Raw genomic sequence first — 11,575 nt, 5'->3', positions numbered from 1 at the left:
AAGAAGACGTCGAAAGTCGACGGGGCACAACCAATCCCGGGAAGCGCATCACCGGGTCGTATTCAATCACCGTGACATTCAGCTCACGACTTTTGCCCCAGGAGGTGAGAGCAGCTTCCAGTCGTACCGAACAGGATGCATCTCCGATGGTGCAGTACGCGCCTACCAACGTGTACCTACCTATATAGTATCTACCTAAGCCTTTTAACAATCTTTCGCAATATCTTAGCAGTAACTCTTATGCATTAACGAATGAACGAACGAACGAACGGACGAACGAACGAACGAACGAACGAACGAACGAACGAACGAACTATGTATGCAAAAGACTGACAGTGAATGCACATCTTCTTCCTCTCTTTTTTTTCTTCTTAATTTTTTTTCCTTCTTTCTCTTTGTCCAATGGTGTCCCTAATTATAGTCAAGTCATTAGTAAACCAATGAGAATTGACATCAATAAAAAATATAAGCTCAGAAGCCAGAAGGAAGAGAAACGCGTGGCGATAATCATCGCGCGAACATAATTGAGAGACGAGGTACATAAGCCCTCTCCTTCTCTTGAGGATGTTGTGACAGGAACGATAATTTCGTACAAACGGTTGGATATTTCACGCCTGCGGGAGACCTGTCCCGATTATGGCTGCCCTTCTTCATCTCTTTCGTCGAGGTACCGACGATCTCATCTGTGATCATCGCTACTCTGAACTCGATATATATATATATATATATACACATGTTTACTTTATTGCGATATATATATATATATATATATATATATATATACACTAATGTTTATGTATATACACATACATACACAATAATATTCCTTATCTTTCTTTTTTCTTGCATTTCTTTTTTTTCAAAATTCATAGAATTATTCCTAAAAAATAAAAATAAAAATAAAGAAAAAAAAATAAAAGAAACGAAGAATAACATTGGCTAGGTATAGAAAGGAATTTACAAAGTGATTTTGTAGGAACGAAGAATTACGTTAAGGAAAGAGACTCTTATCGAGATCACGACGGGGACTTTCAATAAAGCCGGTCGCTGGGCGAGCACGGATGACCGTAAGGGAAGGATTCTCTATCTACATTCAGAGAGAGAAAGAGGGAAAGAGAGGAGAAAGAGAGTGAAAGAGAGAAGAATAAGAAGAAGAAGATTTGGAGAAAACGTGCGAAAGGTGTCGGGATGAAGAAAGAACGAGATAGCGTTTTACGACTTGGCGAATTTATTGGTAGGCCGGTAGGGTGGGTCTTCCCCACCTAAAAGTACATTGCGATTCCCGAATAAGCACACGAATAGGTGTCACGCACACGTCTCGTCTTATCTCTCTCTTCGAAAGAATAAGATACAGAAGAACATCCTCTCACCGGGCTGATCGTGCACCGTTTACTTTTACGTGCAAAGCTAGCGACAAAGGCGTAAGTGTAGATATACATTAATTATTAGAATAATAATAATAATAATAATAGTAATAATAATAATAATAATAATAATAATAATAATAATAATAATAATAATAATATAATAATATATAATATAATATATAATATAATATATAATATAATATAATATAATATAATAATAATAATAATATTAATAATAATATATAATTAATTAAAAAAAAATAACATTATTATCACTCCTATAGCTAGGTACAACGTGATAACGATCCTACGTGTCGTTCTGTGATATCTAAGAGACGATATGACAACGACAATTACATGACTAAGGTTTACTCTTCGTAAAACATTTTCTAAAACTATTAATTATTAATATTAATAATACGTTCGGGAGAGATAATCGCAATCGTCTACGATTCGTTATTATAAGGATAACAGAGCGAGAGAAGAGATACACAAAGCTATGTACAAAGTGCGACAACGCGTTGTTATTTATCTTTTTTTTTTCTCAACGAGCGATACGGGAAAGAAAAAAAGATAAGAGACGAGAGAAGACTCTTTTATAAAATAATTTTTTATTTCTTCCGAATACTTTTTTCCCTTTTCATTTTTTCTTCCTTCTTTTCTTTTCTTTTATTTCATTTTATTTTTTTAACGTTTCCCTTTCCGATGAATCGCAATATTTTGCCCCTCTGACCGTCTGATCGGCCACTCTCGATAATCCTCGAGATGCCTCAGCTGGTTTTTTTCTTTTCGCGAGTCTCTCTCTCTCTCTCTCTCTCTCTCTTTCTCTTTCTTTTTCTCTTTCTCTCTCTTTCTCTTTTTCTAAGGCACGAGTGTGTATTCTTGAGAAAGTACGAGAAAGTGTTATTCTTTTACAATGTGCGTATGTGTATGTGTGTCTGCGTGCGTGCGTGCGTATGTATGTATGTATGAGCGCGTAGACAATTAGAAAAGTTTCGCAAAAAAAAAAAATATATTCGTATAAAAGAGAAAATTCATTGTTGTAAAAGGAAAAAGAAAGGAATGAAAAATAAAAAAAAAAGAAAAAGAAAAAAGAGGAAAAAAGTATCTAATACTATCGAATATACGATCGAATATAAAAATGTCTTACTACGATCTTTCTTTTTCTCTCTCTCTCTCTCTCTCTCTCTCTCTCTCTCTCTCTCTCCTTTCGCATCTAAGTTAACAATCTACGATCTCTCTTTCACTCTACTTGAGCTCTATGATCTCGTCTTCGGAATGAACAGCTCGTGCTATCGTGGGCGTTCCTTCTCGCAAAAGACATGACTATAAGATGTTAGAGTAATGTGAGAAAGAAAAAGAAAAAAGGAAGAAAGACAGAAATAAAAAAATTAAAAGGATAAAAAGAAGAAGAAAAAACAACGGATCCACGATGGCATCTATGGTGGTAAAGTCTCCGAAGATAGAGAGTTGATCGAAACGAAAAGAAAATCGTCGACAGGGATCGGTTCGATGCCATGTTTCCGATCGAACGAGCCCGTCTTCCGGAGACGAAATCGAAGGTGACAACTCCGCGAACGGTTCACCCACTGGAAGCTGATCCCAGCTGACTGGTATTTTTGCATGAGCGACGTGTAGACCCGCCTCGTTTTACGTCCCCAAGGTCATCAAGTGTGTAGGTACGTTTACATACCGGCCTACAACGTTCCTCGAGTTCCCGAACGATTTCATTTGTCAAAGATAATGTTCCCTTTATTCCTCTCAAAGAGTTATATGTGATGATTATTTCGTAGTTTGAACTACGGTGGCAGATATTTCCAAGTTGGACGACGACGTGGTTCACGTCGCCCGAAGCCTGGGCGTGGTTCACAGTAGCCAACAGAGAAAAGACCAAGTAGTAGGTACGTCCAGGGTGCTGCATCCTCCTACTCCTCATCCTCCTTACCCAACAGCAGCTTGCTCTCTCTTATTCTCTCTCTCTCTTTTTCTCTTTCTTTCTCTGGGTTATTACGTAGTCCAATTTAGAAATGTTAGCCCGGAGGAGCAGCACGAGCTCGATTCGAGATCCTTCATGAATGCACGCTTCCTCGCGCCATAATTGTACGTTTCGAAGGATAGACATCTTTAAAGTTGGATTGTTATTAGCGTTGGAAGGTAGTCCTTTCCATCGTGTCGCTGTACCCTCCCTTCTCTTTCTCTCTCTCTCTCTCTCTCTCTCTCTCTCTCTCTCTCTCTCTCTATCTCTCTTCTCCCAATGATTTCGTCTCGTCGTTAAAACCTATTCACCGGCTGGGTCGGCTTTGTCTTTGACAAATGGCCGGCCCGCTAATGAATTCATCTTTCGAACAGCGGCCCGACGACCACCGAAGGCATATCGATCTTGTTCGATATCGATTTCTTCTTTTTCTCGACGAGGACACCCGTTGATGGACAGATTAAAAAGGCCGTATTCGATCGACGACTTTTTTCACTAAAGGTTGTGTTCGTCGAGTGTCAGAGGAAAGTCTGGTTTGTCGTCTGGTTTATTGGTGGCATCGAAAGCTTCTTTTGATGATGTGCCTAGGTCTGGATGTCTAAGCTCAAGAAATGAAAGGGAAACACGAGAGAGAAAGAAACGAGAACGATCAAAGAAGCGCGGGATGGATGGAGCTGAGGAACAAGGAAGAACGATGCATAGACGGTGCGTCAAGATAAAAAGAAAAAAGAAAAAGAGAAAAAGAGGGAGAGAGAAAGAGAAAAAAAAGAAAGAAAGAAAAAAAACAAGAGGAGGGGAAACAATTTTTGTCCGAAAATAGTTTACTTAAAATGGGTTTGACGATTAACAAGAATGATATGATGTTTTTAACAGAAATTGCAATTGGTATGTCTTGTTAGGAGGTTTTGGTGTGTCTCTTACGCGCTAGAGAGAAAAAAAGAAAAAGAAAAAAAAACAGAAAAGTGAGGGCAAATTTTAAGGACGCTTAATTTGTTACGTATATATAGCAGAGTTGGCCGGATGGCTTCTAGTACCTAGAGTAGCCATTTGAACAGCCATTTGAGTAGCCGTTGGAGCCCTTGTAGGGAACAGAGTGTATGCTCCTGGAACAGAGATCGTCGAAATCGGAAGATGAGGAAAGTATTCTCGAAGGAAACATTTTTCGCTTCCTCAAATTACTTTCTTTCTCTTTCTAACATTATCGATCGTACCAATCGAATGTTCGCGCTATGTTAGTAGATATAAACGAAAGGAAGGAAAATGGAAGAAGGGGAATAATAAAGGAAGGAAAGAAGGAAAAAAGAAAAGAAAAAAAATGATAGAAAATGATAAAAAGATACGTAGACGACTCGATAATAAATTGACGAATAAAATAACGATATGAAAGCTTAATATAGGAATGCAAGAAGAAAAAAGAAGGAGAATATTGTAAAGGAAATAAAGAAAATAAAGATAAAGGTATATCAAAATAGAAGAATAAGATATAGCACATGCTGGATGTCGTGGGGGCGGTAAAAAGTTGCTTGCGCTTTCATCGTGCCCGGAAAGAGTGCGGGTGATCAAAGAAGAGTGCGTGGTTGTAATTTTGTTGTTCTTGTTGTTGATGTTGATATTGTAGTTGTAGTTGTCGATATTGTTCTTGTTGATATTGTTGATATTGTTCTTGTGTGCATTGTGTATGTGTCAAGGTGCAGGAGGTTCAGAGCTCCCGCTCACCGCCACCCACATCTACAACAGAAGAGAAAACAAGACCACCGCAGTTATATACAAGGTATCCATTAGTATCCACCAGTATCGAAGATTTATTTTATCACCTCGACTCTCTTTCTCTCTCACTCACTCACTCACTCATTCTCTCTCTCTCTCTCTCTCTCTCTCTCTCTCTCTCTCCCTTTCTCCCTCTCTTTCTTTTTCTTTCACTCTCTTAGTCGCTCGCGAGCGTTAGAGCACGCGCGCGAGCGTTCGTTCGCGGAACGCGAAGCGAGAGAGCCAGCAGCATTATTTCAGTCTGATTTATGGGTCAGACCGATCCTCAAAGTGCTGCGCGTTTCTTCGTCCCTCTCTCCCTCCCTCCCTTCCTCCCTTCCACTCTCTCTACCTCTCTCATTCTCATTCTCTCCCTCTTTGTCTCTTTCTCTTTCTCTTTCACTCCCTTTCCTCCCTCACACTCGTAGGCGAACACAGATTATCCTCTCACCTTATTCGCACCTTTACTATGATCTACGAGAAAGAGAAAGAGAACGGAAGAAAAAAGAGATAAACAAAGAGAAAGATAGAAAGAGAGAGAGTGAGAGAGAAAGAGAGAAAGAAAAAGAGATGGGTGAAGGTGACACAGTGCAACTTTGCAAGGCCAATGGTGCGAAAAGGTTACCTCGGTAGCGACCTCCTTCTCACCCGCAACGTTTGTCTTATACTCCTTCTAACTATTGCTTTCGCGATTGATTTGAAATGATTTTACGAGTGTAATCCAGAATATGTTTCGTCATATTTCAAACAAGCTCACCGATCGAATATAATCATTTATTGAATTTTCTAAAACCAACTGACGAGATACGATAAGGAATCTTTGCGGTTGGTTGACTTCCCGTCGATTGCTAATCGATCGAACGATCGATACTCGGAGCGCGAAATTATCCAATCGAGTCATTTAACTCGATAATCAAAATTTAACAACGCACTTATCGATAACTATCACTAAAGTTCATCGATCACTCTCGTTACTTTACGATCAAACTCACGTAGAAAGTTATAACTTTCTTGGTGTATTTCGTAGGACCGCGACGGAAAAGTAGTATTGGACGAACATCTAGTAAAGTCCGATACGATAAAATCCGACGGCTGCTACGATCGACGAAATTCTCGTTAATTACGAACACATTTTTACTTCACGAGCGAAACATCAAACTTGAACGAATTTGGACGATCGTTAATGATTCGCGCACAAAATCGTTGCACTGTTACACGTTAACCCGAACAGACAAACGGACGGAACGACAAACGACGGCACAGTCTGTCAAAAATGAAACCGATAAGAAAAGTAAAGATAAAAAACTATTCGAACGAACGTTCGATTCACATTCGATCCACACCCGATCCATCGTCATATCGATTCCGACGATATTCTTCGCAAATTTTTTTGCACTCTTCGACATAGAGAGGAGAGAAAAATAAAGAGAAAAATAAAGAGATAGAAAGAGAGGGAGAAAGAAAGACAGAATTAGAACTTTTCTTTAAAATTAAAAAAAAAAGTAAGAAAGAAAGAATGAAAGAATAGAAGAAAAAGACAAAAAAAGAAAATAAAAAAAAGTGATTTTAATGACGTTGATGGTACCTGTGCTGCTTGAGATTATCCTGCCGTTTGAAGGACTTTCCGCAGACCTCGCAGGTGAAGGTCACATCGTCCTTGTGACTACGCTCGTGAATCATTAGATTGTACGGTTTGGTGAAGCGCCGCTGGCAGTACTTGCAGACGAACTCTACGGTGCACTTGGCGCGCATCTTCTGCCGCCGGCCGAACTCCCTGCCGTGCCCCTCTGTCTCCATCGGCATTATCGCGAACATCCTTATAAATTCCCACCGCTCCTTCTCTTGGTCTCGACCCTCTCTCTCTCTCTCTTTCTCTCTCCTTCTCGCTCGTTCCCTCGCTAACTCTTTCTCTCTCTCTCTCTCTCTCTCTCTCTCTCTCTCTCTCTCACTCGCTCGTTCGTTCGCTCGCTCACTCTCTCTCTTTCTCTCTTTTTCTTTCTCTCTTTCGTTCTCTCTCCCTCTCGAGCCAAGATCTCTCCCACTGTCTCCTTTTCCCTCCTCACGCTCTCTGACTAACGCCTCGAGAGTCCTTCCACCACTTCTCCACAAGAGACGACGACGTATACCTTCCTTCCTTCTCTCTCTCTCTCTTGCTCTCTCTCTCCCTCTCTTCTCTACAAGTTCTGCAAGATCTCTCTTTCTCTCTTCTTTTCTGCCTCCCGCACAGCTAGGCAGCCTCTCGAGACCGGCTGCGTGCGATTACCACGAGTGAGATCACTGCTTATACCCGGACCCGAAGGATTCGTTGTCCTCGTCGTCGTCGTCGTCGTCTTCGCCCTCGTCGTCCTCGTCGTCCTCGTCCTCGTCGTTCTCGTCCTCGGTCTCCTCTTCCTCTTCTTCTTCTTCTTCTTCTTCTTCCTCTTCGTTGTCTTCGATGAGCAAGCTACACTACTACCTGAAAACGAAAAACAAAATCACGTTCGATGACTTTATGCCAATGAATTTTTCGTACTCTCCTTCTCCTCCTCCACCTCCCCTCCTCCCCTTCCTCCTCCTTCTCCTCCTCCTTCTTCTCCTTCTCGTCTTCTCGATCGTTACCACCCATGTCGAAGGTTGCGAGACTGCGTTGGACGACGTTATACGAGGTACTTTATTGGCCCGAGAAGATAACGTGACTCGAGATAACCCGCCCTCGACTACGTGTTTTTTTATCTTTCTTTTTTTCTCTCTCTCTCTTTCTTTTTTGTTTTCTTCTTTTCTTCGTGTTTAACTTTTTCAAAAAAAAAAAAAACAAAAAAGAAAAGCCATTTTTTCCGCGAAACTCGAATCAATTGAATTAAACAAAATTTTAAGCGATCGATCATAAATGTCTGCGTCTTTCGTTAATCGATCGACAAAGTGTGATATATAAAAAAAAAAAAAGAAATAGAAAAGAAAAGAAAAAAATCTAATTTGATTAACGCTCCTACATAGATAATTACATATGTATTATACGAGGTACTAATCAAAAGGAACACACGGATTATATTGCTCATTATATATCGCTTTATAATGTAAAAGGTTAAGAAATTTCAATCGATACATCTTTCCTATAACGACTTCAGAGTTACTAAATTTCTTTGAATCACATGCATGCATGAATGCACGATCGTATCGTATCGAAATAATCTTGCGTAACATTCGGAAAAGACCATTTTCTTATCTTCTTCTTCTTCTCCTATTTTTTTCTTCATCGTTATCGTCATATAGTCATTGTTGAACGTTTTTATATCGCGACTTATTATCGCACTATTGTATTATTTTAAAGCATCGATTATATATCCTCTCCCATTCCTCCCTCTCTCTTCATCCGTATTTATCTCCCTCCCACTATCTTACGCAAGTGTATTATGTAAAGCCAACCATCTCTACTCTACTCTACACTACTCTACTCTTATCTTTTCTTCTCTTCTTTACTCTTCTCTTTTCGTACAATTCGAGAAAATATACTTACTTGGTTAACGTTTAGACCTCGGCATCACCGATTATTTTGTAGTTGCTCGTTCGCTCGCTCGCTCGCGCTTGTAACGAATCCTTGTTCTTATTGCAAGAAGTAAAGAAGAATTATGAGCGAGCATGAATTACGAGTCGGGATATGTCGGAGGGAAGCAGGCTTAAAGCTTCGCAATAATGTCGGCTGTTAAGTATTCTGTTTCGCGCTTCAAGATCGATTCCTTGAGAAAAAGAAAGCTCTCTTTCTCTCTCTCTCCCTCTCTTTTTCTATCTATCTATCCATCCCTTTCTTTCTCTCTCTCTTTCTCACTCTCTCTCTCTCTTTCTTACAAGTATACAAATGGAGTGGACATAAATTATCATCATCCAACGCGTTGATCTTCTCTATTATTAGAAAACTCATCTCGCGTAGGATGACTCCATCGTGGCGATGAACGAGTCTTCGTCGTTTTCTTTCATTCTTTCTTTCTTTCTTTCTTTCTTTCATCTTTTTTTTCTTCTTCTTCTTCTTTCTCTTGTTTTTTTGTTTCTTTTTATTTTTTGTAATATCGAAAGACGTTAGGTAATAACAAGAGGAAAAGAGAATTGGAGTTGGACATAATAGACCTCGGGGCCCGATCACATTTGTGTCCATTGTGGTGCACGCACATAGGCACACGCACATAGACACACGCACTTGCACACACACACACACACACACACACACACACACATACATACATACACACACGTACACATACAGACAGACAGGCAGACAGACAGACAGACAGAGAAGAGCTAAAAGTAACGGTGCACTGCTACTGTGCTCGAACGAAGCACGACGCACGCTCGAATAAAGTGGCGTGTCCGAATGAGTAATAAGCGTGGCTGGGCGTAGCCCACTTGGTTAGCGATGCTAAAGGCTCAAAAGTGGGGGCCTAATCCGAGCGGCGTGTTACGCACGAGTCACGCTTCTCTCCCTCGCTTCTCTATCCCCCCCACTCACAAGTTGTCCGTTTAAAAACGCAAACGTCCGACTGGGGCGGATCTCTTCTTCCTCTTCTTCTTCTTATTTCTTTTCCCATATTTGCGTTAAACGTTCCTAATCTCTTTCTCTCTCTCTCTCTCTCTCTCTCTCTCTCTCTCTCTCTCTCTCTCTATCCTTTGGTACCTATCTTCTTTTTTCTTTGCTTATTTACCTCCCCTTTTTTTTTATTTCCCTTCTTTCTTTTTCTTTTTTTTCCTTTTCTTTTTTCTATTCCTACATACCGAATCTAATCGGATTAAGAGTCGAGTTCTATTCTATATAATATAGGCTAATGTATGATAATTTATGATAATGCATCCATCCGTACGTAAGTAGTCGATGGGAGTTTTATGATGGCTTTTGTGTTCCCTTTTGGAGCCACAAGACAACTGTTGGTATTAAAACTTAAACTCTTAAAGAAATTCTATGTACGTAAAGTGCATAGAGTATGTATCAGCTACCGTACGTTTCTTATAAAAACACGATAGCTATTGATGGATCGATATATGATAGAGATATTATTAGATGAGGATATTTAATATAAGTACTTACGTACAATCACACACATAACTGAGAGAGAGAAAGAGAGAGAGAGAGAGAGAGAGAGAGAGAGAGAGACAGAGAGAGAACGTGTTAAGAGAATCGAAAGGTCGGAGCGAAAGCCACCGGTGAAACCAATGAAAATTTGCTAGACAAATACAGATACCATAGCTCTTTCTGTTAAAAGGCAAAGTAGATAGTTAGATAAAATAGATAGATAGATAGATATCTTATATGTGTTTTCTCTCTCTCTCTCTCTCTCTCTCTCTCACTCTCTCTCTGTCTCCGTGCGTTAACGCACCTAAGACGTCTCTTACGACGGTAAACTAAAGTTTATGCAAATAGTTTTGAAAGGAGATAAAGCGTCATTTGTTTTTTCACATTTTTACCATCGCGATCTGGAAGACGGGATGTCTTTTTATGGTTAATATAATAATACTCGTTTACTCTTAGCCAACGAAGCGGATGTTGGTTAATATCAACTTTGTTCTTTACGCGGTGTTAGATTTTTCTTCTTTCTTTTTATTGTTTTTATTGCTTTTTTTTTCTTTTTCTTTCACTCATCCAAGGATTTTACCAATAAACTTTCTACAAGAATTTTCCCCGAGTGAATCCATGTAAAAATTTACGGGGAGAAAAAAGAATGAAAAAAAAACAAAAGAAGATGCCACGGTAACTCATGTAAATTCCCTCCAAATTTAACGTGACCTGTAAATATTGTTTGACAAAATACAAGAAAGAAGGAGAGCGTCTCGTTTGGAATAGTGAAACGACTTCCTCGTGATACGAATACCCATGCATTCCACCGTCAAGTATTTAGATAGATAACTTGATACGTACGTAAGTAAGTACTACCACCATCATGGTTGGACCTCTCCTGATCTGGTTAGATACGTGTCTTGAAAATACGATTGAGCTGTATCGTTTTCTAGTACCTATGTATACTTGATTGTGAATTTAAACGCGTGGATACAAAGGGGAAACTTGTATGTTGTCTCTCCTCTGTCTCTCTCTCTCTCTTCTCTCTCTCTCTCTCTCTCTCTCTTCTCTCACTCTTTTCTCTCAAAAAAGAAAAAAAAGAAAAAAAAAATAAAGTCGAGATATTAATCTTGAGAACAAGATTAAACGTCGATTCTACTCTGACTGATTTACAATTTGTTTTTCATAAATATACAAGATTGGAAAAGTATTAGAAAGAAAAAGAGATAGAGATAGAGAGAAAAAAATTGTCTCCTTCGTAACCTTGAAATTTGAAGAAAAAGAAGAAAAAGAAATAAAATATGATGACGAAGACGATGACGATGATGATGACAATGATGATGATAAGTAAATGAAGTAAAAAAAAGAAGAAGAAGAAGAAGATTGGAAGGGATCAGTTTTCCCTTGGCAAGCACGCGATACGAAGGACTGTATCGTGTAGGGCTTGACGGAGGGAGCAAGTAGCAGCCA

The 11,575-nt window shown here is 39.5% G+C and overlaps 1 protein-coding gene across 3 annotated transcripts in view; it reads right to left on the bottom strand.

Annotated features, from left to right (window-relative positions):
- Window positions 1-1,605: 1,605 nt before the first annotated feature.
- Window positions 1,606-11,575, bottom strand: part of LOC124423717 (protein drumstick) — an 11,250-nt gene continuing 1,280 nt past the window's right edge. Inside the window, exons 1-3 of one of the 3 annotated variants that reach the window (XM_046961788.1) lie at window positions 8,582-9,410; window positions 6,674-7,543; window positions 1,606-4,445 (exon numbers count right to left, since the gene is read on the bottom strand). In XM_046961788.1, the coding sequence (XP_046817744.1) occupies window positions 4,370-4,445; window positions 6,674-6,903 (306 nt within the window). In that variant the 5' untranslated portion in view covers window positions 6,904-7,543; window positions 8,582-9,410 and the 3' untranslated portion in view covers window positions 1,606-4,369. Of the gene's footprint in view, window positions 5,071-6,673; window positions 7,544-8,581; window positions 9,411-11,575 lie in introns of those variants that run through there. The other 2 variants (XM_046961786.1, XM_046961787.1) reach the window with 2 other exon arrangements.

The sequence above is a fragment of the Vespa crabro genome, chromosome 4 (genome assembly GCF_910589235.1).
Source record: "Vespa crabro chromosome 4, iyVesCrab1.2, whole genome shotgun sequence".
NCBI lineage: Eukaryota > Metazoa > Arthropoda > Insecta > Hymenoptera > Vespidae > Vespa > Vespa crabro.
Note: the sequence above shows the minus strand (reverse complement) of the source record. Positions and strands in the feature narration are given on the sequence as shown.